General features: G+C 54.5%; 1 protein-coding gene across 1 annotated transcript; it reads right to left on the bottom strand.

Moving 5' to 3' along the window:
• Positions 1-25,498, bottom strand: NDST1 (N-deacetylase and N-sulfotransferase 1; the record flags this gene model as incomplete). The annotated part of the gene is made up of 14 exons (XM_081092178.1): positions 1-1,192; positions 2,152-2,254; positions 4,105-4,214; positions 4,860-5,030; positions 7,088-7,262; positions 9,298-9,421; positions 11,376-11,472; positions 12,398-12,580; positions 13,618-13,746; positions 14,375-14,560; positions 15,202-15,356; positions 15,820-15,907; positions 18,578-19,072; positions 24,986-25,498. The coding sequence occupies 14 exons, from the start codon at positions 25,496-25,498 to the stop codon at positions 1,073-1,075; spliced, it is 2,649 nt and encodes an 882-aa protein (XP_080948304.1). The 3' UTR covers positions 1-1,072.
• Positions 25,499-27,055: the final 1,557 nt, after the last annotated feature.

The following is a 27,055-nucleotide window of genomic DNA, read 5'->3' as shown; positions in this document are numbered from 1 at the left end:
ACCAAAAAAAATATAATATATATATACAAATTATATATATATATGTATATGTATAACACAGTGCGACCCCAGCACCCAAAGTATAAACTCTGGCACCAAGAAGAAAAACAAAATATTAAAATACTTTAGCTTCTTAGTATTGGGGAGGTTAAGGGGCCTCTCGGAACCCTCAGCCACAGGTCGCCGGGCAAGGCTGTGGGTGGCAGTGTCCCCAGCTCCCTGGGTGGGCCAGGGCCGAGGCTGGCGGGCGTGGGGACAACTATGTACATTGGAACACGTATACTGCAGACTCCTGAACCGCCCAGTCTTTTACCACAGGAAACACCACGCGTGTCACACCCCAGGGTGGAAAAGGGGTGGGACTGAGGCCTGGGTCTCTGGCCGAATGGCATGGCAGTGCCCAGGGTCCTGGAGGAGGCCTTGAGGACTGGGTGGGTACTGTAGGAGTCAGCGGTTCTTTCCCCAAAAAGGGCAGGTGAGACGTGAAGGTCTGACCCGGAGTGGATGTGGGAGTCGGGAGTTCTCTCGCGGTTCCACCCTCACATCCAGCCCGGGGCCCGGCTCTGGGCCCCAGCTGGCCCCTCGGGAGGGCCTGGCTCGAAACAGGCAGGGACGCGTCCAGTCCCACTCCCTGGTTTGGCAAAAGGCCCCGCTGGGCTCTTCTCCCTTACTGTCCAGAGGACAGGACATGTGGCAGCTGACACGGAGGGACACCCTGCTGGGCAGGGAGTGGCAGGACGGAGGAGAGGGCATGGTTGGTAGGACACAGTGAGGGGCAGAACAGAGCCTCACGGGCCCTTCCTACCAGGAGTGGCCTCCCCGTGGGGGCTGTGAGCGGGATGGACCTCTGGTGGCGAAGGCGGTCCTGGCGGCCACAGCCCCGGCGCAGGGGGGATGCTTGGAGGCGCGTGGGCCTGCCGGCTTCTCCCGGCCCTGCCTGGGCCTCGGCCGAGTATTGCTCAGACGTGCTTGGCCAGCCCAGGCCCAGCTCCGTTCTGCAGGTCGGTCTGGCTCAGCGTGCCGCGGGACGTCCCTGCCGTCACAAACGTCAGTCTGGCTGTGGTGGCCATGGCTACCTGGTGTTCTGGAGGTCCTCCCGCAGCCAGGTGGGCAGCGTCTGGCCCATCTTGTACAGCAGCTTGGAAAGCTCGATGTTGTGGTCCCGGTAATAGTCCTTCAGGAAGGCGCGGGACTGTAACAGGAAGGAGAGCTCAGGTCGTGGTGATGTGCGGACTCAGAGGGACCCCTCTTTAAAACCACCATCTGCTGGCACCTGCCCATATGCCCATTATTTGTCCACAGTCTTCTTCAAAATGGTTGCCTCCGAAAGAAAACTCCTACATAGCACGAGTACCAAACATAGCACATAAACACAAACACTTGTTACAGAGAGGAGAGGGAATGAGTTAATACCAGGGGCGAGCCCAACCAGTGTGACTCAAGTGATTGAGCGTCAACCTATGAACCAGGAGGTCACGGTTTGATTCCCAGGTTGCAGGCTCGGTCCCCAGTGTGGGGTGTGCAGGAGACAGCCAATCGATGATTCTCTCTCATCACTGATGTTTCTATTTCTCTCTCCATCTCCCTTCCTCGTTGAAATCAATTTTAAAAATATTTAAAAACCAGGGGCAAACACAAGGAGTCACAGCATGTCACCTTTCCCCGACATCCTTTGTACCTGCCTTCTCTCCTACAGGAATGCCTCACCCTTCCCTGCCACAGGTCCAAATGGTCCCCACCCTTTCAGGCCCAACTCCAGAGACCCCTCTAACCCTGACCCTGACCCTAATTCCCATAGCACTTCCGGGACCTCTCCTACAGCACGGAGCACGTCCTGCCTTGTATTCTACTTACTGGTGGATGTGACTCACTTCCTTCCTAGAATAGGAGCTCCTTGAAGGCAAAGAACATGCCTGATTCATCCTCGGAGCCCGTGGCATTCAGCCCTTGGTAGAAGGTAATTAATACTCATTTGGCTAAATCATTTCTGATCCACAACCCCACCCACATTTCCTCATCTTTAAGAACACGATCCAGGAAGTGCCAAGGCCCTTGACGTGCTGGGCTCAGGTAAAGGGGAAAGAAGGCTCCCTCCAGGACAGGGGCCCCATCCATTTTCCAGCTGCTGTGGGCAGCGTGTCCACCACTTACATCCAAGTCCATCTCTGGGTATTTCCGGCCCTTGCTTTTGCCCAGACACTTGGTTTTTCCTCCTTCGAGCAGCTGGCACCAAAATCCTTTCTTTGGATCAAACCTGTGGAGGTGGGGAAAGTCAGGGATGGGAGCTGGCCCAGCCCCCCTCCTTCCCACTGAGGCAATGTCCTCGACCCCAGGAAGGGCAGAGCCTAGGAGACTACAGAATCCTGCCCCCCACCGTGCCCTCTCTGGAGCCCACCAATTGCCTGGGGCTGACACTGGCATCTGCTGGCCCACGTTTTGTCCTGGATGCCATTAAGCCCGCCTGCCCCTCTTCCAGCCGGCAGCAGCTCACGTGGCCTGAGCCTCCCGTCTCTGGGTTGGCAGCCCCAGATCCTACATGAATCCATAACCTGGGCACCCCCACCTCGTAGCCCGGAAACCTCTCCTAAGCATTCCCCAGCCCATGGGGTGAGCAGCACTCTTTTATCCATGAATCCAACAGAGGGGGGCAGTTTAGTGAGGTTCTTGTGTGTGTTTTTTTTAATAAACTGTATTTTTTATGAAGAATTACAATACCTGCAGATGTATTTAAGCATGCCCATCATTGGGAAGTTTCGTTTTTTGGAGTGAATTTCAGAAATGACAGCACAAGGCTGCCTTTGGGATTTGAAGTGATGCTGGACCTTCTAAGGCAGTGGTTCTCAACCTTCCTAATGTCACAACCCTTTAATCCAGTTCCTCATGTTGTGGTGACCCCCAACCATAAAGTTATTTTCGTTGCTACTTCGTAACTGTAATTTTGCTACTGTTATGAATCGTAATGTAAATATCTGATATGCAGGATGTATTTAGGCGACCCCTGTGAAAGGGGTCGCGACCCACAGGTTGAGAACCGCTGTCCTAAGGCATTTTGGGGAGATGAGATCTGAAGCTGGGAGGGGAGGCATCCTGGCATCAGAATTCAGCCCCAAGCCAGGAACCGTGAGGAGACCGTGGGCACGAGGACAGCAGGAACACAGAGTTCACCTTTGGCAGGTGAAGGAAGTAGGGGTTTCTGAATGGGCATGGGGTAGGCAGAGACAATGGTGATGGCGATGACAGCAGCTGCACTTCTTCAGCATGACATGCCAGGCACTGAGCTAGGAGCTCCACGTGAATGCTTTCATTCAGCACAGCGCCCCTCGGGAGGTAGGGATCATTACCTATGGCCCCAACGCACAGGTGAGGAAGTGCGGCCTGAGGAGCGAACACATTTCTCAAGGTCGCACAGCTAACGAAGTCATGGACCTGGGTCCTAACACAGGCGTCTCTGACCTCACAGCTCACACCCTCAGCTGCTTCTGCCTCACAGTGAAGGACTGACTGCCCTTCCCCACCTTCAACTTCCAAGATAGTGAGACGGGCACATTCCTGCTGCGAGACGTTCCTAAGAAGGCAGCCGGGAGGTGCTTCATTCTTCCTTCTCAAGACGCCCCTGGGCCGCTGAGGGTGCTGTCTGTGCCCAGCACGGGAGGCGGCCTGTGCCAGCCCTGAACCCCGGCAGCACGCGCTGGGGAGGGCGCTCTCCGCACATCTGCACTGCGCTCTGAAGGACTGGGATTATTAGCCCTCAACAACATCTGTAGTTTGCTTTCCTAAAATTATATTAAGTCATAATCTAAGACTAAGAAACCTTGTGAGAACTGGGGCTGCTCACTGTGGGTCTAACTCACTGGATGAAACATCTGAAAATGTCCCGCCCGACTGAACAGAACACCCCAGGAGTGGGGCCGACAGAGAACAGATTTATAGATATGACCGAAGTCATGTTATTCGTAGCTTTTCTGCTAAATTGCCGTCAAGGACATGCATCCGTCCTCGCACCGGTTGCTGCTAATTGACCTGTGTCTCTCCCGTCATCACTCTACACTTCGGTGTCTGGCCCAGCTGCCTGCTCAGGAAATCCCGTTCGAAGGCCCCACTCACGCCAAGGCTTTGTGGTAGTCGATGGTGTTGGCCACCCCGAGGAACTTCTGCACTGTGTCCATCACTTTGGCAGGTTCTGTTCTCAGCAGTTTGCCATCCAAGACCAGAATCTGGAAAAAAGGAAAAGATAAAGGCATCCATTGAACCTGCTTTCACTCCCGTGGCAAAGGGTCCCCAGTTTTCTGGGTCAGTAGCCATGGTTACAAACTGGGGTTCCCGCACTCTGGAGAGTCTGTTGCCTCCCCTGCCTCTGAATGGCAGGTGTCCCTGACCCTCTGCCCTCTGAGCCTAGCTCCCTGGTCTCTGCCCGCCTCCCCGACCGAGGTCATCCCTTCCTCCCATCCCCACAACTGCCCTCGCTGGCCTCTCCTCAGGCTTCTTGGCCCACATGTTGCTCTCCTGCCTGAGTCCTCCAAGTTTTCCTAAACATGTCTCGTGATCTGGCCCTGCCTACCCCTCCAACTAGGTTCTCCCTCTATCACCACACCCCCAAATCCCCTCCCAGGGACCTACTCCAGGGCTTTCTGGGTCCCCTTAAGAATACAGCCTCTGTTGTGATGGAACGAGGACTTGGGGATTCTCACACATCGACCTTGGGATAAACAAGACTGAAACCTTAGAGGATCCCAGAGGTTTAACTTGACAGGGATGGCATTTCTGGCCCCGTGACTGGTGGGAGAGGTTTGGAGGCTCTTTGCCAACCACAGCACGCCCATACTGTGCTGGCCCTCCCGGGGGGAGGGATAGGCAGCTACCTGGTTGGCGTGAAAGGCGCTGAGCCAGCGCTCAATGTGGGTGGCGTACCAGCCGGGGACCAGGCAGCGATTCTGCAGGGCACGCAACTTCAAGGACGCGTCGGGCCCGGCCGTGATCACCTCGTGGAAGGTGTACTTCAGGGCCACGGGGTCATCGTGGGCTCGCTGGTGCTGCGGGCAAGGGGGGAGGGTTGGCAGGTCACTTGGAGGGCAAGCAGGAAGAAGCTTGAGTGGGCGAGCAGCCATGAGGCCACCAGAGCCTACCGTCTGTCTCACATCTGACCTCAGGGAAGTCACTGGCCCCTCCGAGCCCTAGTTTCCTCATCTTTGCAACACGAGTTGGAGGAGCTCAGTTTCCAAACGCTGGTAATTTCCATGCCATCTCTGTAATTTCTGCAATATCCACAAACCACCTGCACGTGCCAACGTCAACATACTCTTCTTTACATCGACTCATCTTTCTTATTCACTCACAGTAATTTCTAAAGAAAACCCACTATCCCCTCCATAAATGGAAAACTAGAACAGTTGTTGCACATGGAAAGTTCATAAATACAATAAAAATAATGCACAGTCAGACACAAACATCTGCTACAGGCCCGGACCCCAAAGCTTGCACTCTTTGTTGAAGACACAGCCTAGCAGTGTCAGAAAGGACTTCTGTGCCACTTGTGCCAAATTAAAAATTCCTCCTTTATATAAATCAGAAGGTGTTACAGACTGAATGTCTGTCCCCTCCCCATATGTGGAAGCCCTGACCCCGATGTGATAACATTGAAGGTGGGGCCTTGGGGCCGTAATGAGGCCGAGATGAGGTCACACGGGTGGGGCCCTGGTGATGGGATTAGCGTCCCTGTAAGAAGAAGCGCCAGCGCGCACGCCGCTCTCTTGGCCACGTGAGGACACAGTGAGCAGGCAGTCGTTAACAGCAAGGAAGAGCACCCTCACCAGGGGCTGCACAGTGCCACCTTGATCTTGCATTTCTAGCCTCCAAAACTATGAGAAATAAATTCCTGTTGTTTAGGCCACCCAGTCTAGAATAGCTCATTATGACTGCCTGAGGAGACTAGGACAGAGGGACTGGAAGAACTGGACAGGGGGAAATGCCAGGTTTCAACCACCTGAAATAATGCCAGGAGTCCTCAGCATCCACAGAATTCCCATGGTCCAGAGATCAGGGACCTGCCGGCCAGGGGGACCCTCACCTGTCCCCATAATCCCACTGAGGGTTGCACCCGGCTCAGAGGAAAGGGGGAGGTCTGTGGGACAGAGAGCAAAAGGGGTCTGTAGCCAGCCCCCTGCCAGTGCTGTGGGCACAGTGAGGCCCCAGAGAGGAGACAGCCACCAGCACCCAGGTGCACAGGCTCAGAGGGGACAGGGAGCTGCCTACAGTGGCCTGAGGAGGCCTTTCTGGATTGGCTGGTAGACCAGGTATCCCCAAGACCCCAGCACATCACATGGCTGGCAGGGAAGGACACCACCAAAAGGGCCCGTTAAGTCACGTTGTCGAAATCAAACAAAGTCCTAGTTCTCCAGGACGGACTAGGAGTCATACTCTGACATGGATATAGTTCAGGTGACTTCCCAACCTGATCAGGCGTTGCATCCTCCACTGAGAATGGCAGATCCTATTATCTTGTCCTCCTCTGAATTCCCACCCCTGCCCCTCCAAGTATCCAGTGAGGGGCCACAGGTAGTATCAGCCCAGATCACTATTCACCAAATCAAAGCAGACCCAGCTCCACCTCTTTTTGGCATCAGAATGAGAGGCAGGACCCCAGAAAAAGCTAGGAGGGTGGGCAGGTAACTGTTGGCTGGGATTCACCAAGGATTTCTGCCGGCTTCCTCCACCAGGCTAGAAGCACCATGGAGGTGGGATTCCATTCTTACCCACCACCACAGCCCAGGAGCCGAGCTAGGCTGTGACTAGTAAATATTTGGTTTTTGCTGTTCTTGTTGTTTTACTGATTTCAGAGAAACGAAGAGGGAGAGACAGAAACATCAATGATGAGAGAGAATCATTGATTGGCTGCCTCCTGCACACCCCCTTCTGGGGATCAAGCCCACAACCTGGGCATGTGCCCTGACTGGGAATTGAACCTCGACTTCCTGGTTTATGGCTCAATGCTCAACCACTGAGCCACACCAGCTGGGCTAGTATTTGTTGAACGAATGAGTAGCAGAGAGCCCCACGCCCCCAACCAGGGCCCTGCTCTGGCCCAGCTCACCTGGTACCAGGAATAGGCCCGGTCCGCTGGGTTGATGAGGATGGTCAGGACCTTGGCTTTGGGCAACAGGGCGGCTGCCCGCCGGGGAGCCACTTCCGAATCAAAGTAGTTGGCGCTTTTCTCAAAGTAGAAGTCGGAGGTGGTGTTGGAGGGGATGGGGAAGAACTCCATGTACCTGCAGGACCCAAAGGGGGACTCACAGTCAAAACTCCTGAGGAAGGGGCTGAGGGACACAGCACAGAGGGCGAGGGTCGCTGGGGGTTGAACTTCCGAAAGCAAGCAGCGCACATGGCTCCCAGCCAAGCAAGGACTTGCTTCTGGCAGGGATGCTAGAGGAATGCCACTTGGCAGTCTCCCTTTCTGGAAATCCTTGGGGCGAGGACAATCTGAAGACTATGGGTTATGTCTCCATCCTAAACAGATGCTCCCAGAGTAAAACGGACAGGGCCCTAACTCCCACGGCCACCAGGGGGCGAGCTGGGACTCTGAGAGGCCTGACAGTTTCCCAGATGAACCTCCCATGTCCCACCCGGAGTGACCGTCCACACTAGTCCTTTGAGACCATCTCTAAATTGAAGGCCCCTTAAAAAACTGGATGAACATTCCAGAACCCCCAGGGGCACCTACTCAAGCAAAATAGAGGGACATTTTCAGGGGTTCGTGGGAACCCAAGTGCACGAGGTCCACCCTAAAGTGTGGGATCCCTACCCTAACCTGTGAGACAGGGGCCCTCAGGGGGGGGTCCCAGGGATGTCCCTCATCAGAGCCACATGAGGCAGGTGGGCCCCTGCACCCACCCTTCACATCTACGAAATCAAAACCTCGGGCATGGGCTGAGGAACTGCTCTTTTCTCTTTTCTTTCTTTCTTTCCTTTTCCTTCCTTCCTTCCTTCCTCACTCCCTCCCTCCTTCCCTTCCTCTCTTCCTGAGTTTTCTTCATAAAGTGCATCTTTCTGTCCACAATTCATTGTAATACTTAGATCAAGAAAGCTCTGAAAACAGAAGCTTTTCCCCATGTTTTTAGCGAAGCCATTTGGCAGCAAAAGCTGACATTAATCTTACTTGGTATAAATATTCACATACTTTGCCACAGACGTATTGATGTGTTTGCTAATGGAGTGCTGCCCCAGACCCTGCTGACGGTGCTGCTAAATAGACGGTGTCACGGCACAGCCCCCACTGCAATCTGAAAAACGCTGGCTTCCAAGAATACATCTCACCACAATAGGTTTAATTTGTTTTTTCACTTTTTAAAAAATAAGTTTGTATTGATTTTTACTTTTTTATTTTTTTATTTTTTGAGAGAGAGGAAGGGAGAGGGAGAGAGACAGACAGAGTGAAAGAAGTACTGATAGGCTGTCTCTGCATGCACCCTGGGGCATGTGCCCTGACCGGGAACCAAACCAGTGATGTTTGGGTGCATGGGTGGGACAACACTTAATCAACTGAGCCACACCGGCCAGGGCCACAATAGGTTTTAGACAGTTGCAGCCATTTTAGAGATATAGACAGACAGGTAAGTGGGTAAATAGAGAGATGGAAAACAAGAGACATAGACAAATAGCGAAAATGAATCAGAAGAATTGCCATGATCTCTCCACCCAGGTAAACTACTGACATAACAATAATACAGGAGAGTAACACATGTGTAAGGTAAGAAAAGACAAACAGTAGAGAAAGATGTAAATTGAAAAAGGAACGTAACACCGTCCCCGCGCGGTGCCTACACCACGGTAACCTCGGGTGACGGCTTCTGGTGGAAGCTGCGATGTCAGCCACTCCCCAGGCGACTCCCTGGAGGCTAGCAAGCCGCCTCTGAAGGACCCACAGACACTTTGGTTCCGAGGTCAGCCACAGTGGGACGGGCCAGCTCTCGGGCCAGAACAATTGGATGTTAGCCCCTTGCTCTGTCCCCAGCTCTCGGGACCTTGGCTGAGCCCGTCCTCCTCTGGGACTCAGGATGCTTCTGTGCGAGCCAGGGAGGGGCTGGACTCTGACCCTGAGCAGTCAAGCAGAGGGTCATCGAGCGTCCTGTCCGTGACAAGGTTCCAACACCGTGGCTCCAGGGTCACCCCACTCTGTCCGTTTACAGGAACTTCAGCTGCGTGTGAGCAAGCACAGCTGCTTCCTGCCGTGGCTACGCGGACCTCCTCCCGGGCAGGCTCTATGGCGGCCTTCCTGTCCCTCTGCGGACAGAAGGGCCCACTCACCAGTCGATGCCTTTGTGATAGTTTTGGCCGTTAAAAAACTGGATCTCCTCGAAGGTCTCTGAGCTGGGGTAGTTGCTGCTGAGGTCGGGGTGCATGCCCAGGAACAGGTAGAGGGCCGTGGTGCCTGCGGGACGGAAGGGGGTTGACACCAGGGCCCAGCCCGGAGCCTGTAATCCTGGGGTCTGGTTCTAGCTCTCCACTGGGCACTGCGAGATCCTGGGGAAGTCCTTTCCCTTCTCTGGGGCTGAGTCTCCACATGTATACAGTGAAGGAATCACACTAACCTGGGATTGGCAAACGCATGGCATGCATGTGAGCACCCCAACCCTGCACCCACTGCAGACATCACACCCGCCACAGCATTCTCATCCCTAAACGAGGACTGGAACTCAGAATCTTTCTCACCACGTACCCCAGCAGCCACACCCAACTCAGGACAGGCTCCTCCTAATCCCGGAACTAGGTCTAGGATTATGCTGGGCCCTTCGGGCCCTGGGCCTCTGTTCTCCCTGGCACTTGGGAGGAGCTCAGAGAAAAGGGCGCTCCAGGCCCTCCAGGCTGTTGCTGTGAAATTCTTGAAGGGCTACGAAATCTGGCTCCAGGCGTCTTCTCCTGGGTGCCCTCACTCATGCCCCTCCCCTATTTGACAGCCCAGGACCTAGCCCTCCTCCTTCAGAGAGCTCACTCCTTGTGTGTGAGCCTGTGGTCACACACTGCAATGAGAGGCCCCAGCAGAGAAGGAGACTCCAGGGGTGGGCAAACTTTTTGACTCGAGGGCCACAATGGGTTCTTAAACTGGACTGGAGGGCCGGAACAAAAGCATGGATGGAGTGTTTGTGTGAACTAATATAAATTCAAAGTAAACATCATTACATAAAAGGGTACGGTCTTTTTTTTTCAATAGTTTTAGTCATTTCAAACGGGCCGGATCCGGCCCGCGGGCCGTAGTTTGCCCACGGCTGCTTTAGACTCTGGTGATTAAGAGTGTATGTTCTGGCCCTGACCGGTTTGGCTCGGTGGATAGAGCGTCAGCCTGCGGACTGAAAGGTCCCAGGTTCGGTTCCCGCCAACGGCATGTATCTTGGTTGCGGGCACATCCCCAGTAGGAGGTGTGCAGGAGGCAGATGTTTGTCTCTCATCGACAGTTCTAACTCTCTATCCCTCTCCCTTCCTCTCTGTAAAAAATCAAATATATATTTTTTAAAAAGTGTATGTTCTGGCCCTGGCCAGTGTTTCTCGGTGGTTACAGTGTTGGCCCGAGAACCAAAGGGCCCCTGGTTCAATTCCAGTCAAGGGCACGTACCTGGGATGCAGGTTCCCTGTCCCGATTGGGGCTCATGCAGGAAGCAACCAATTGATGTGGCTCTTTCACATTGATGTATGTGTCTGTCTGTCTGTCTGTCTGTCTCTCTCCCCTCTCTCATCCTCTTCTCCTCCCATCTACTCTAAAATCAACGGAAAAAATATCCTCCAATGAAGATTAACAAAACAAACAAAAAGTATGTTCTAGGGTCACAGAGGCCAGGCAGGGTTCAAGGCCTAGAGCTGCCATTTCCTAGTTGACTGTGTTAGAGGAAGTCACTTGACTTCTCTGAGTCCCGAGTTTTTTGCTATAAGATGAGGGTACACGTTTGTGTCTTAGAGAGTGTGGATGGCAGATACTTAGCCATCGTGTCACCACTTCCTCCTGCACCTCTGGCAGACACGGCCAACTGATCACATGACTAACTGATCGCAGTCCTCTCTGCACTGAACCGGTTTTGCCTGGCATTGCTCGGACTTGCTGAGCAGCTGATCTGGGCTTCTCTGCCTAGACTGGAGACTCGCACGTCACAGGGAGAGCTCCCAGAGGCTGCGGGGGTTCTGGACAGATTGAAGAATTCCATGCCCACCCCACCCTCCACCCTGCTCCCACTGCCACACTGACAGGCAATTCCTATTCACCCCAACTTCACTCCTACTTCCTGGGAAAGAGGGGGCAGGTTATGGGGGAATGGGACCAGGGCAAGGTAGTCTCCAGGGTTCCATGCTGAGACAGTAGGCGATGGGGGAGGCTAGTCAAGAGAGAAGAGACCTGCCTGTTTTCTGGGGGCCAATGATGAGGAGTTTGGGGAAGCGGTCACATGTCTTCTCCTTGGACCAGATGTCTTTGTGGCGCTTGTCCTCGCAGGGGTCCTAAAACAAAAGGGGAAGGGATGTCAGGGAGCCAAGAACCCAACGAATGGGCCCCAGGGCACATGGATTTGTGCCCCCACTGATGGGCTTTACTATGTGAGTCCTTGCCACATCCCCACCTCGGGACACTGGGCAGCTGGCAGGCAGGGGCCATTTCTGATCAGTCCTAGCAAAATGCTCAGCCCAGTGTTTGTCATGCAAAAGGAATTCATAAGGGGCTGTTGAATTTAGCTGCCTGAGATGTGTCTGAACCAGGGGTCAAGAACTTTTACTATGAAGTTTAGTAAATCTTCTGAAACGTTAGCAAATATCTTAGGCTCGGAGCCTACCCCGTCTCTGTGGCAGCTAGTCAGCTCCACTGTGCAGCGTGAAAGCAGTCGCAGGCAGCACATACAGGACTGGGCGCGGCTGGGTCCCAGGAAGACGATAAAAATAGACCAGGGCCGAAGTCTGTGGACCTCTGCTCCCAACTGTGAGCATGTCATCGAGTCCAGCTTCTGTTTCTAGTTTTGACAGTCCCCAGGGGCAGGCTTCCCCGAGAATGGTCTCCCTCCACCCTCCCATCAGCCCCTTTCCCATGGCTCAGGGCCTGCTGCAGTGAGGAGGGCAGGGAGGACTAAGAGTCTAGCTGGGCTGGCAGATGCTTTCTATACTTCCTCTGTATCATATTCACTTACGGTCGTACTGCTGTTTTTTCAGAAGCTGTGTGTGAGTGTGCATGCCTGTAGGTCTGTGTGGGAGGTGGACACATATGTGCATGAGAACAAGTGAGTCAGCCCATGCTGAGAGCAAATGTGCACCTGAGTTTACACTCAAGAGTCTGAGGGTGTGAGGTTGAGCCCTGCCCACATCTGAAGCTTGAGCCTGTGAGCAGTGGGCATTCCCTCCCTGAGACAAGGCCTCCAAGCGCCCCCCTCCCACCCACCTGCCAGAGCGGGTCCTTCTCTTCGGAGAAGATCTGGAAGTACTTCTGGGCCAGCTGCACAGGGGGCAGCGTCTGCAGCCGGAGGTTGGTCCAAGAGTGCAGGAAGCGCACCAGGTGCTTGAAGGTGTACAGGCCCAGGCGGTCATTCCCGTAGTTGGACAGGTGCGTCATGAAGATGCTAATCTGCTCCAGGAGGAGGGAGCGGGGGGAGAGGCAGGGGCTGGTCAGCCTCTGAGCCACCGTCACCCACTTCTGACCTTTGGGTCTTGCTTCAGCTTGAAGGGGCACTCGATGACCAGCCCAAGGTTCATCGGGGCCATCCACAGTCTCGCTGTGTGATCTGGGGCTGGGCACTGCCAGGTGAATGCAGATGTGACTGACCAACTACTGCAGCCCTGAGATGGAAGCTGGTCTTTCTGGGCGTTCTGTTCCATGTTTTTGGCGGGGTGGTGGTACATAGAAGATAAGGTAATGCTTAGGTATCCCATAACGCTAAATAGTACCACCACTTGATATCTATTTAACATCTTTTTTTTTAATTTAAAAAAAAATATATATATATATATATATATATATATATATATATTATTGACTTTAGAGAGGAAGGGAGAGGGATAGAGAGATAGAAACATCAATGATGAGAGAGAATCATTGATTGGCTGCCTCCTGCATGCCCCCTACAGGGAATCAAGCCCGCAACCCCGGGCATGTGCCCTTGGCCGGAATAGAACCTGGGACCCTTCAGTCCGCAGGCCGACGCTCTTATTCACTGAGCCAAACTGGCTAGGGCTATTTAACATCTTGATATCTATATTAAAGCACAAATTATTATTTCCACTTTACAGATAAGGAAAGACAGGCCCAGAAAGTCCAGGTAAATAGTTTACACTGTATGTATTATACACAGTTTACATATTGTTTACTGTATACATTAACATATACTTATATATTTACACACTCACACCAAGACTGGAGAGAGAACGTGATTTAGAATGCTAACACTACTCTCCTGAAGTGCGAGGTTATAAAAGGAAAAAAAGCTCGGATTCCCTGCACAGGCCATGCTGCGAGCAGGGACAGAGCCAAGGCTGGAGAGTGGGTTTCCCAATTCCCAGTCCTCACACCCGCTCTACCCCTGCTCCCAGGCCCGAGGAGGCCTGCCTCAGGCAGACAGGCACCGCAGCCCACCTCCCCGCCAGCCGAGGCAGAGGAGCACTCACGGGATTGAGGAGCACGGTGAGGAAGAGCTCGCCCCCGTTGATGATCTTGTCTAGCTCGCTGGAGCCACCAGGGTACTCGCTGTAGAAGATGGTGTGTGTGAAGAGGCCGCAGGTCTGCCGCGGGAGGACCTGGGGATGGGGACAGAGAGTCTGGCACCTCCAGGCATGGATGGAGGAGGGAGGACCCCTCCTAAGAGCAGCCAGGGTGTTCATTATCTGTCTCCTCCCATGAAACTGTGGGCTCCAAGAAACCAGAGAACTCATCTGTCTTGTTACCACCTCATCCTGCAGTTAATTCAAGGGCCTGGTACTGAGGGAGTTGGTGGGTTGGTGGAGGGTGGATGGATGGATGGATGGATGGATAATGGATGGATGAACCTGGCCTCCCCACAGCTGCCCCATCTGGGCTGACAACTCATCCTTTCAGCAGTTCAGGCCAAAAACTCTGGAGTCATTCTGGACTCATCTTTCTCCCACACCCGACATCCAACTCATCAGCAGACCCTGCTGGCTCTAACTCCTAAGTAAGTCCAGAACCATCCCAACATGGGCCCCTGTCCAAGCCACCACCATCTCTTTTCTGGAAGCCTGCAGCTAGCTGATCTGTAGCCTCCCACTTTGTCCCCAACAGTCTCTGCTCCACACAGCAGCTAAAATGATGGAAACCCCTTAAAATATGTCAGCTACTAACAGCTCACCAAAGCAGTGCTTCGAAGGAGTGTGTGCACACCGCCTGCTGGCTGCGGGGCCCACTCACCATGATGCCGTTGTGGACAAAGCCACGGCGGTAGCGGGCCGGCTTCAGGTGGGGGTACTCCTCCGTGCTGGTCACTCGGATGTTCCACACCTGCTTCCAGGCCTCGTACAGCTGCACGTGCACAGGGTACACGCCCGAGTGGTGGGGCGCCACTGCGTACCCCATGTCTGTGGGAATGCCGTGCTCCTGGGGAGAGGAGGGCCAGGGCAGGGTGAGCGGGGCCCCATCCCCTCTGGGCCTCATTTCCCTTTGCAGAATGGGACAGAGAAATCAGTGGCTAGAGCAGCAGGGCCGTGGGTCCAAGCCCTCGTGGTACAAAAGGGGAAAGGGAGGCCCAGGAGGGAAGGGGATGTGCTCAGAGTCTCCACGCAAGGGACTGGCTGAGCTGGGACTCTAACTCTCGGCCCAGTGTCGTGCCCTCCAGCACCCAGGAGCGAGGAACAAAATGGGGCTTTTCCTGCCAACCTGGGCCTGGAACTGGCTGTGGCCCAGACAGAGCCAGCACCGGCCTCGGCCTCGTGCCCTCCTGGCTGAGGGAGCCCCCCATCCTAGCCTGAAGGGAAGAGCCTGGACTCCGGAAACAAACGGGCCTGGGGTGAAGTCTCACTAGCTGGTGTGGCCGCCCTGCACTTCAGTTTCTTGTCTAACAGGGAGGCTACCAATACCCGCCTCTTGGGGTCTCTGTGAGGCATCCATGCGACAGGGTCTACAAAGATGTTAAATGAGGAGCTGTCAGACCGAACTGTGAAAGCAGCCAGAGGTCCGCCATCGGGCCCCAGCCCAGCCCCTAGCCCACCCGGCTCTGCCCCAGAGGGAATCTTACTCACGACAGCGAACTTCTTGTTCAGGGCCATCTGCTCAGCCAGCACAGACTGGTTGTGGAAGAGGTGGGGCTGCATGTGGCTCCACATGTGGGGGAACCACCAGAACTCCTTCACGTAGGACAGCAGCAGGTCGTCCCCAGCATCCTCAGCATCGGTACCTGCAGCCCGAGCACAGGCAGCTCAGCCCGGCCACCTGCCCTAAGGTCCTCCAACCTGGGCAGGTGGACAGGCTGGGAGGAGGCAATGCCACGCCCCTCAGGAGCTTGGCACCGTTGCCTGAGCTACAGCACAGGAGCAGACACTGACCATTTCTGTAATTTCTTAAAATCCAAGGACCCTTTAAGCAGAAATAGTAGTCATTTGAAAAGGTGGGGTAGAGGGGGTGACAAGAGGGAGAACTTCCCCAGAACAGCACAGCCTGCAGCCAGGGAGGCTCAGGGGCAGCCAAGACATGCTATTGCTGTCCCCAATGGCCTCTGCCTGGGGCTGTGACTGTTCTGTGAGCTGTTGGCTGGGGGGTGGGAAGGGGGGGTACAGGGATCAAATGTGCCCCTAATATGGCCCGTGGCACAGTGCTCTGAGGGGCTGGAGGTTGCTAGCGGAAACAGTCGGGCCACTTACCTGTGTGGAAGAATTTCCCTGAGTAGCCCAGGTTGAAGGTGAAGTTTGGGATGTGTGTGCGAAGTTCATTCTGTGTATCAAACAGAGCCTGGGACGAGCAGAGGGGAAAGAAAGGGTGAGGGGAGAGCCAGCAGCTCCCATTCCTCCCACGGAGGCCTGGAAGTGTCCTGCTGTCCCGGGACCGGCTAAAACGTCCGTGGGGCCTGGGGGAAATGAAAGCATGGGACTCTTACTCAAAATTAAGAATGACAGCAAGGCAGAGCGGAGCATTACACCTGTACGAGCCCTTCGGAGCACGGGCCCCACGCCCCCGAAGCCAGTCCCGAGTGGCCACCACACCAGGCTTCTGGCAACGGGAGTCCCAGACCCTAGGCTGGCTCTGCTGTGTCCTTGAGAAGGCTTCATAACTTCTCCCGGCCTCAGTTCCCCCGAGTAATGGGGGCAACAGCATCTCCCTATGGGGCTCTTGGGAGAATTAAATAAGATTTTGCATGTTAAACTGTCTGACATTTGGTAAATGGTGACGTCGTATGTCTGTCTATGTCACTGCCACTGTAAGCCTCAGATCTTCACATGTCAAATGTGGAGGACTTCTCCTCACAGGGGAATGCAAGGCCAATGTCAAAGGACCATGACCTTTCCAACGATGTACTGGGCACCCAGCAAAGCAATGTTCCCAGGCATGGCACGCCCAGTGCTTTGCAAGTCAATGAAGGGTTGTTGACACTTCTGAAACAAACCTACAGTTGTACTCTGGGATCAGGACTCGAAAAAAACATCCTTGCATGACACACAAGGCTATCCAAGAGCCTGCTATCCAAACACCGCAGACTCCATGTCCTGGCCCCCTGGGCCGCCACCGGCATCTTACCATAGCCACACACTGCCTGGTGGACACGCACACTCCAGCCGGGTGGCCTTGGGTGAGTTACTTCATTTCTCTGAGCCTCAGTGCCCTGCTCTGTAAAATGGGACTTACAACAAGGCCCACCACACAAGGCTGCTATGAGGGTCCGATGAGGCAACACACAGAAGGCCTGAGCCCAAGCCTTGCCCTCGCCAAGCCCTGCATAAGCAGCTGTTGTTGGTGTTATGTAAATTGCACTGACAGCCAGTAGTGCCCCAGTCTCTGAAAGAAAGGCTCAGTGCAGCCTGTGCTTGGGATTAAAGAAAAACCCCCACTCTGTCCTTTTTGACTCACAAGGACATTTAAGGCAAACGGGACCCTGGCTGGAGAAGCGTGGTGCAGTCTGCACTGAGCTAAGCGAACGGCAGAGGGCGCTTTTATTCGTATTTTTTACAGAAATGGCTCCAGACTGCTAGCATTTTCCCCACTCTAAAATAGAGAAAATAAGGGCAAGGCAGGGGGCAACCCCAGGTTCATGGGGATACAGTGAGCCTGGAGCCTGGTTGCCACATGAGGTCAACCCCGGACAGGCAGCGAAGACCCAGGTTACATGGGAGAGAGCAAGGTTGGGCCATCAGAAGACCATCCTAAGAAATCTCAGGAGAAAACACGATTCATAAAGCAGACCAAAGCAATGCTGCCCTGTCCCAGGAGGCGGGAGCCGGGAGGGCTCAGAGTCTGGCTGTCTGCACCCCCCCCTCACGCCTCACCCCAGCACCTCTGTGAAAGCCCAGGATATCAGAAAATAGCCTGAAACCCTCCCGTCCACCCATCTTGTCACTTTGTAGCTGAGGCTCAGAGATGGGAAGGGACCTGCCCGAGTCACCCATGAGGGTCAAATTGGAACTTGGAGCCAAATCTTGATTCCCGAGACAGTGCCTACTGCCTACACCATCTGCTCTGCCCTTCTAGGGAGGCGAGAGGAAGAGTAGAGAATTTACTCTTGACCAAGGCAGGAGTGTGACCCCCCACCCCAGCCTTCCTTCCAGGCCCAGGGCCAATCCCAACAGTGATATCAGAGGATGGAGACAGCAGGTGAAAAGCATTCCGCTTGGAAGTCTCTTTTCCAATCCTCCTCCCAACATCAAAAGGAGTCTCCGTTTGGCGCTAGTATGTCTCTGACACTTGCTAATCTGTAGAAGAGCGACAGGCGGCCAGAGGCAGCAGTGTCTCAGCAGAATTTAATCCCCGCTTTGTTTTCACTGGAGCTATTGTTATGGTTGCCCTCCATTCACGGCAACCGACACTGACGCCCCATTTCTCACTAGTGAGGGCCTTTCCTTCATAAATAACTTGGAGTAAAATAGCGAGTAGATGAAAACTCTAAGACTGCGCGATGGTCTTAATGTGCTGGCTTCTCTTTAGTAGTGAGCCGTTTGTAAAACTTCCTGGTTTGCAAACTGCTTGTACAGAGAGTTTAGTTTGGTAAACACACTTTGAATTAAACACATGCATTCCACTGTCTACACAGACCTCAGTTGAAATATGCCTTGTGTATGACTCCAGCTCTAGCTCTTGTTTAAGGAGTTTGTAGGAACTCTGGGACTGACATATAAACATTTCTGAGAGTTAAAAATCATGTTTGGATTACAAGGCGGGTGAACGACCCTGTCCAGCTCCCATCTGTGTCTCCATGGCTGGGTCTCTTCCTCCAGATGCAAATTCTTTTATAGTCAATACTTCGACATAGTTTTAAATGACACTGGCTTCAAATAAGGCAACTAATAAAGCCAACTGGCCAAGGGAGGGCCTAACAGTGCAGGGGAGATGCAGACAGCCAAGTCCTGACTGAGTACAGGAAGGTGTGCAGGTCGGCCGGCCCCCCTACCCGGGCTGGTACCCAGGCCCTACCTTCACGTCCTCCACCTTCATGCGCGTGCCCTCCTTGCCCACAAAGATGTCGTCGATGTCCACCAGGATGTAGCGGTCCAAAGGCAGCGAGAGGCGCTTGCCGGTGAGGAAGGCCACGGCGTCCACGAAGACGAGCTTGTGCAGCCAGAAGTTGAGGTTGTTGCCAAAGAGCACGCGCTGGATGCCGTCATGGAGGCCCAGGTCCTGGACCACGGTGGTGTGCAGTGCGGCGTGCAGGCCGGCGTCCGCGCCCAGGTGCGGCATGGACTCGGAGGAGCGCGTCTTGGCCAGCAGCACTGGCTCGTAGGTGGAGTGGTTGGACTGGAACACGGTCCAGTCCTCGCCGGGCAGCATACCCTTCTCCACCTCGCTGGGCCGCGTCACGTAGAGCAGCGGGGACCTGGGGTTGATGCTGCAGTCCTTCAGGCCCAGGTTTGAGTGCAGGAACAGCGGGAAGCCTTTGAGCTGCGCACTCAGCAGGCTGTTCTCGTTGGCCTGCAGTCGGGGGGAGGCAGGGAGGGGGGACAGAGCCGTCATGGCCAGAACCCTAAGGGGCCACGGAATCTCAAGTGTGCGATAACAGTAATGTCACTCACCTTCGGGGGGTTACCACGCATACCTCTGGCCCTGTGCTAACCGGGCCACGCAAACGCAGCTTCACCTGTCACAGTAACATACTAGCTAACTCGTATGCTGTCCTTACCGGAGCCAGGCACTGGGTTCAAGCGCTTTGTATGCGGGCTGCTAGTAATCCTCAGTGACCCCCACCGTGGAGGAGGCCCTGCTATCATTCCCATTTTACAGATGAGGAGAACAAGGCTCAGAAAGGCTAGGTAACTTGCCCAAAACCACAGAGAGAGAGGTCCAGCAGTGAGAGTATGGACTCTACCAGCAGACTGCCTGGCCCTGGGCAAATTATGTAACCTCTCTGCCTCAGTTCCCCTGCTGTAAAATGTGCCTGAGGACTCGGTAAGTAGCTCATGAGGTGGTGGAGGAGGATGGCGTAATGCTGGCAGAAGTGCTTAGAACAGGGCCGGCGGCATCAGCAATTGCTCATTCAGTCCTCACATGAGCCTCAGGAGGTGAGGAAACCGGCTTTGAGGGGAGTGCGGCCCTCAGTCACACAGCGGTCAGGAGGAGCCAGTTTGCAGCCGGTGGTCTGGTTCCGGAGCCCATACACCTGACCACCAGGCTCTGTTTCCTGGGGGTTTCCAAACTGCTTTGGCCACACAAACCTTCCTACAGGGGAAATCTGAGGTGATGCCAGTGTAGACGAGATCAAAGAGGAGGTATCTACTGGGGGTGCAGACACTCTACCCCATAGCTCTCCCAACCCCCATATACCCCAGTACCCTCAAGGCCATCCCCTCACAGGAACCCAACTCCCCATACCTCCCTTCTCCTCCCAGGGTCTGCTGCTGCCCAGCTTCCTGGGGACCTGCAGACAGTACCCTCAACTCCCACTTCTCCTCTTCCCTAGGCTCACAGCCCTGCTCCTACACACCCTCTCTCACCCTCCCAGCCACCTGCCTCTGGATATGGTATAATTTGTCCTTGTCTCTGTGCCATTCTGTCTTCTTGGCTTGGAAAACTCCTGCTCATCCTTCAAAACCCAATGCATATACCCTCTTCTCTGCACTGGCCTTCCTGGGACCATGTTAAAGCCTCAGCTATAGCCCTTTTTACCTTGGTTGCTGCATTTATGTTGAGGGTCTCTCTCCCACCAGTCTGTACCCTCTTGAGGGCATGGGCTATGTCATTTCCAGCATAGGCTTGACACCCCAAGGGAGTGAACACATATTTGATGAGTAACTGAATTTTTAAAAATGACAGAGGAACAGACAGCTCTCCAGTACCTGGCACGTGCCTGCTGTTCGGTACAGGTTTCACCTGATCATTCCCTAGCTATTCACCATGCCAGACACGATGTTTAGTGTCAGGGATGCAGTGAGGAAAAACAGACAGGTCCTTGCCCTCATGAACCTTCAAGTTGAGCAAGGAAGAGAGACAGCAATCAAATCGCAGAAATAAATATAAAACTTCAATGAGGCACATGTTGCAAGAGGGGGTGCATCATTCTAGAATAGTGGATGACTGGCGTAGTCAACCAGGGAAGGCCTCCTGGAGAAAGGGACTCAAAGGAGTAAGCATCAACAAGGCGAGAGGGAGAGGCCCAGTTCTAAGAACAGCAAGTGCTAAGGCCCTGAGGCAGGAGAGGGCTCAGCGCAGTCAAGGAATGGCAAGAGGACAACAGAGTGATCAAGAGAGGAAAGAACAGGAGACAGAAAGGTCAGCTAGCGCCAGACTGCAGGACCATGAAGGTTGGAAGTGGCAGTGGGAAGCCATCAAAGACTCCATCAAAGCGTTTTGAACAGAGGGATGACAGGTTCCACTTGCATTTTACAAAGACCCATCTGGCTGCTGTGTGGAGAATGAGTGGGGTGGGGCAAAGCAGCAGTGGACAGCGGGCACCAAGGAGGCCAGAGAGGGAGGCGGGTGGTGCCTAGGGCCGCCCTGGAGAGCTGGCCAGATGAGCACTGCACCAGGGCACCCGCTGTGCCCCAGGGTAGAATTGCATCTGCCCACAAAGGTGCCTCTTACTCTCTCCTTCACGCAGGAGGGCTTTTTCTAATTCCCACAAAGGCTCTGCAGGGCCCTGGCCTTGTAAACCGTGATCGGAGCCGAATTTGATGTTATCAGTTACCAGGAGTACCTGCCAACTGCCCACTCTGTCCCAAGCCTCAATGCAGAGCGCCCCGCCCTGAGAGGCCACCTCTCCCAACCCCAGTCTCCCCACCACCCTGTAAGCCAGCACTGGTCAAAGATGAGAACTGTATTTCAGGCCCTGTCCCTCACCTGCTGTGGCCGGGGAGGTCACACTGGACCACAGGCACTGGGGGATCTCATTTCAAAGCCCCGACCCTGAGCTGACTGCCAGGCGCTGGCAGCTCAGCCAGCTGCCCAGCTGGAAGACACTGAAGAAGGGGAAAAGCCAAGTTGCTGACTGTCCACTCTGTCAGCAATGAAAGGAACCAGCAGGGAAGGGAATGGAGAGTAAGCCTCGCATCACAGAGACTGACCCCCAGGGCAGGCCTCGCCCCGCAGGAGGGGAACCCCTCCTGTCCCTCAGCACTAAAGACCCACTCAGGACACACCGAGTCTTCCAATGAGGCCATCCAGGCAGCGGAAGGAAGCCCTGGTCCAGGCACTGGGAAGCCCAGTACAGACTTCATGACTGGCTGATGACCTTGGGAACCCCATGTGTCCTCTCCAGGCCTCACGTCAGCTTGTTCTGGGTTAGAAGCCAGGAGTGTGGTTGTCAAATCTTGGCTCTGACTTACTGGCTGTGTCATCCTAGAAAGTCATTTAACTTTAAAAAAAAAATATATGTTTCTATTGATTTTAGAGAGAGAGAAGGAAGATGGAAAGAGAAACACTGATGAGAGAGAAACATCTATAGGCTACCTGCTGCACTTTCCCTACTGGGAATCGAGCCCAAAACCTGGGTATATGCCCTAACCAGGAATTGAACCAGCAACTTCTCAGTGCATGGGACAATGCTCAACCAACTGAGCCACACCAGCCGGGCCACTTAACTTACTTCCTTACCTGCAAAGGAAGTGTCTGCTTCCCAGGGCAGTTGTGAGAGTTACGCATGGTAAGGCAAGCAAAGCAATGAACTCAGTGTCTGGCATGCAGTCAGTGCGCAAAAAAAGGTTGGGCAGCCCTTGTCAGAGCCAGGAACGGGGACTGCAGATGAAGACCTGCTCCACCTTAAGGACCTCTCGTGAGCACAGGCTCAGAGACATAAGACTAAGTGCTTCCACCAGCTGCTTGCTAGACACAGAAATGACAAAGCATGCCTGGGTGGCTGCAGGACCAGGCACTGTGCTAGAGTTGCCCACCCCGTCTTGCTTTGTCTTCAACATGGCCCAGTGAGGCAGCTGTGATTGGCTCCACTTTACAGATGGCTTGAGTAGTACCCTGTCCAAGGTCACTCTGCTTTTAAGTGACAACAAGATCTAATCCAGGGCCTGGGCGTTTCTGCCCTTGCTCTCCTGCTGCACTGGGAATGCAGCACCAGTGGGAATTGGAAAATGAATCTCCAGATCCCTGGGGTCCCACAAACCATGTGGGTTTGGCCAACCCAATGCACAGTGCTGAAGGTGGCCTTGCAGAAAGAGCCCCCAAAATGTCTATCTTGGCCGACAGAGGGCGCCAGTAAGAGTAGAAAGTCACAGGTCTCTGATCAAAACCAAGTAGGGGTCTCCTGTTATTCAATAGGGTAGGGAGAGCAGGAAGGCCTGGAATTGCCACTGACCCTACTAAGCGCGTCCTTGCCCCTCACAGGGCCTCACGTTCACCTGGAGAGCAAGGAACTCGGGCTAGATGGGATCCAAGTTCTCAGCTGTATAACTGTGCCCAATGACAACAGTCCACTGCCTGGTTTCCAGAGACTGGGAGCTCTGTGCACTGGATGTGGCCTCTGATGCAAATTCTACTAAATAAATGGTATGAGGTTCCTGAACTCACTGCATGATGGTTAAGACTAAGGCCCATAGAGCCAGACGCCTGGGTTCAAACCCTAGATCTGTACTCATTGGAGGTGTGCGCATGGGCATATTTCTTCACCCCTCTTTGCCTCTATCTCCTTCCTCTGAAATCAGGAGGGTACCTACCTGGCTGGGAGGATGGTCTACGAGTGTTCAATGAGTTAATTCATGTGAAGCATATGGGACAGGCAGGCATGGCTCCGGGTGAGCACTCAATAAATGTCAGGCCTGGGGCTCTGACTCGATCTTAATGAAGTCCATGGAAGGAAAGGGAACAGAGTCCAGGAGAAAAGAAAAGAGTCTGACAATGAGGAGAGTCTGACTTTATGCCACTATAAAGCCATAAACCAGGTCAGCATTTCCCGGAGGGCGATCTGTGAGGAGAAGGGCTTTGTGATCAAGCCAGTTGGGGAACAAATCTCACCAGGTTGCTCTACTGCAGGACTTCTAAGAGCCTTCAATTCCTTGACCCACAAAACCTCAATGGGCGGCAGAGCGTCCTGCTGCATTAACGCATGTAAGAACATGCTGTGGAAACCCATCATGATGCCAGGCTCCTCCCAGCACAGGGGAGTCCACAAACGCGTGGGGATGCATGGTCATCCAACAGTGGGCATGGCCCCTTCTGAGCCACCTCCTGCTCCCCTCCCTGCTCACGCCAAGCAAGAGCCTGCTTCAGGACCCATGCACTTACCCTCCCCTCTTCCGGGAAGGCCCCTGGCACAGAGCCACACAACTCCTTCCCTCACCTCCTTCCAGTCACTATATTAAGGACAACTCCCCTGGCCATTCTATCAAAAACAGTCTCAACCGCCATACCCATCGCCCACTCTGCCCTTGGCCTGCGTTATTTCTTTGTGAAGGTCTCACCACTTGCCACAGGGTATGTTTATTTGTTCATTGTCTGTCACCCACCCCTCCCCATGGCAACGTCAGCTCCGTGACAGAGGGACCTTGCACATCTGGTCACTGTGCCCAGTGCACAGCACAGGGCCTTGGACATGCTAAGTGCTCAGTAAATACTGACTGAATTAAGGAACAAATGCCCCCAAGCGCCCAGCTAGAGTCCCAACCAAAGTGTGCTTTCATCTGGCAGGTCAAAGTTCTTTGGCCAGAGCCTCTGGATGTCCATCCAGCTGTCCCCACCTGCCCCTCCCCAAGGACAGCTTCTCCAGGACACTGTCAACAAGGACTCTGACCCCAGCAGTCATTCTGGGTGCCCCACAGAGCCCAGAGCAGCAGGCCTGCCCACTGCTCTCATTTCTTTTTCTCTTTATCCCAATGCAAAATGGCTCCAATTCAGGAGGTGCATAAACCCCACACTCCACCACAGCCCAGAGGAAAGAGCCTGTGATCCAGAGCCCAAACTGTCTCAGTCTCAGTTCAAATCCTGGCTCTCCTACTTACAGGCTACACAGACACATATACATAACCTAACCCTCCTGAACCTTGGTTTGCGCATCTGCAAAATGGGGACGACATACCCATCCCTCAGGAGGCTGCCACGACAGGTTTTGAGGGACCTAGCAGAGCATATCCTCTCCTACCCATCCCTGGGGCCTCCTTCAGGCAAGTACCTCCTGCTATACGCCAAGTCCCATGCATGGCAGGCAATTCCCCTGCCATGTGCTCCTAATAAAAGCTAATCCTTAAAAAGCACCTACTAGGCACCAGGCACAGGGTGCCCCAAGTGCCTTACATACATTTAACCTCCACAAAAATCCTGGGAGGGAGGTGCTACCATGACACCCATTTTACAGATAAGAAAAGTCAGGCACTCAGCTAACGAGTGTGGAGATGGGATTCAAACTTAGCTGGAGCTCTTAACTGCTTGGGGACCCTGCTCCCTGCGTACCTTGAAGAAGCCGATGATGCCCACGCCGTAGGCCACACAGTACTTGTCCAGCAGCTCCCGGTTCCAGGCGTCCAGGTTCACGTACTTGAGGATGTTCTCATAGATGATGAGGGCGAAGCGGCCACGGCCCTTGTCAGTGAGTGTGGGCATATCCCCCTTGCCCGGTGCAATCTCTGTGCGGTACTTAAAGCGGCTCGACTCCAGGATGGCCACCACCTCCTGGCCCAGCTGTGAGTAGAGGCTCTCCACAAACACCAGCACCAGTGGGTCCGTACGGGAAGGGGTGGCCGCCTGCACGGGCTTGAGCGGCAGCAGGCGGCTGGGGGCAACAGGCGGCGGGTCCCCACAGTCAGGCTCGGGGGCGTCTGCTGAGGGTTCCAGGCCCCGCTTCCAGCCATATAGGTAGTAGGCGGAGACACAAACGCTGAACACGCAGAAGACAAACAGCAGGAAAAAGATGGCCTGTGGGGACACGTGCCGACACAGCCTGCGGAGGCGCGCCAGGGTGGGCATCCTGGTCCCCGAGCCCTTGGCCACCAGAGGCCCAGCCTGCCCTGGCCACCCCAAGGCCCCACGCAGAAGGAGACACAGGAGTTGTCCACGGGCCAACAAATTCACAGACAGTTAGCAAGCGAGGCCCTCAGCGGGCGGTAGGAGTGGAGGATCCGGGCCGCCGGCCCTTCCTCCCAGCCAGGGGCACAGTCCGCAGGCTGGTTGAGATCCTTCCTTCCTCCTCGCCCCTTTATGTCACCATGGCAAACCCCCACGTGGTCCTGTGCACAGCAGAAGTACCCCAGGGCGTCAGGGCCTCCTGGGGGGGCCGGGCAGCGGGCAGGAAGACACTGGGCAGGCCCGGGGATGCCACATGCTGCTGGCTTGGTGGGGCCCCCGGGGCCAAGGCTGTGGAGAGAAGTCAGAAAGTGAAGAGTCAGAGTGTGGGCTTTGGGGTTAATTTATGAGTGTTCAGGCCCAAGTTCAACTACTGCTGCCTAACCTGGCTGAATGATCTGCGAGAGCTCCTTAATCTCTCGGTGCCTCAGTTTCCCCATGTGTGAAAAGGGGCTGCTGGTGGGACCCAGCTCACAAGACAGGCTGGGGGATTAAGTCCAATAGGTGTGTACATGGCTGACAGCGGCTCCCAGCATCTGGTGTCTACAAGGGCAGTTGCTATCTGTTATAGTCGTTGGAGTCAGAGACCAGACCAAGAAAACTCCAGGAGTGGGAAGAAGTGAGACAGCAGACACTTCCCAGGCCTGGGAGCTGGAGGTGGAATTCTAAATCACACTCGAACACCACGTCCTCACTGTCTCTCTCTCAATGACCTGCAATGCTTCTCCCCTCCCCCATTTCTCTGAATGGGTCCGGCAGCCCATCCGACAGATGGAAAGGCTGAGGCTCAGGCAGAGCAGCCAAGCCAGGGCTGTGAGGCATGGGCAGCTGAGCTGTGCTGGAAGGGCCCTCTCAAGCATCAGTGACCTCATCTGTGAAAACAGCACCCCTGGGCCGCAGGGCCGGGGCTCAGGGAGGACTGAGTGAATAGCCCAGGAGCTTGGCACCAGCAATAGCTCAGAAGTGGCAGCTGTCACTATTTGCCCCAACGCAACAGGCATCTTCCCTCCTCAGGGCTCATGCCACACAGGTACACACACCAGGATCCCGAGCTTGTCGAGGGAAGGCGGGCAGGGCCCCAAGCAGCCAGAACTTGGGTTCCAGTCTCCCCCTCAGCCAACCCCTGACAGGCATGCTGCCTATATGGGTTTCTCTGGAGAGTTGATGAGACAGACCACCCGCCCATACTAAGGCCCCAATTCCATCACCCCAAATAGCATCCCCCCACACACAGCCCTCTAGTCTCCCTTCAATGTGAGTGGAAGCAGCTGCTGAAGGCTAGCAGGAAGCTCCCCAGGGCGCTGGACGTCGGGACAGGGACAGAGGTACAAGGGCCTGGGCTGGTGCAGCCGGGGAGGGAATGTAAGCCTAGACATAGACTTGGGGGTGAATATCTTCAAGGTCCCTCCCCAGTTCCAAGGCAATCCAGGGTGTTCCACGTGGGTACGACATGCCATGCCA

Source organism: Myotis nattereri (genome assembly GCF_964212035.1).
Source record: "Myotis nattereri genome assembly, chromosome: 5".
Taxonomy (NCBI): Eukaryota; Metazoa; Chordata; class Mammalia; order Chiroptera; family Vespertilionidae; genus Myotis; species Myotis nattereri.
Note: the sequence above shows the minus strand (reverse complement) of the source record. Positions and strands in the feature narration are given on the sequence as shown.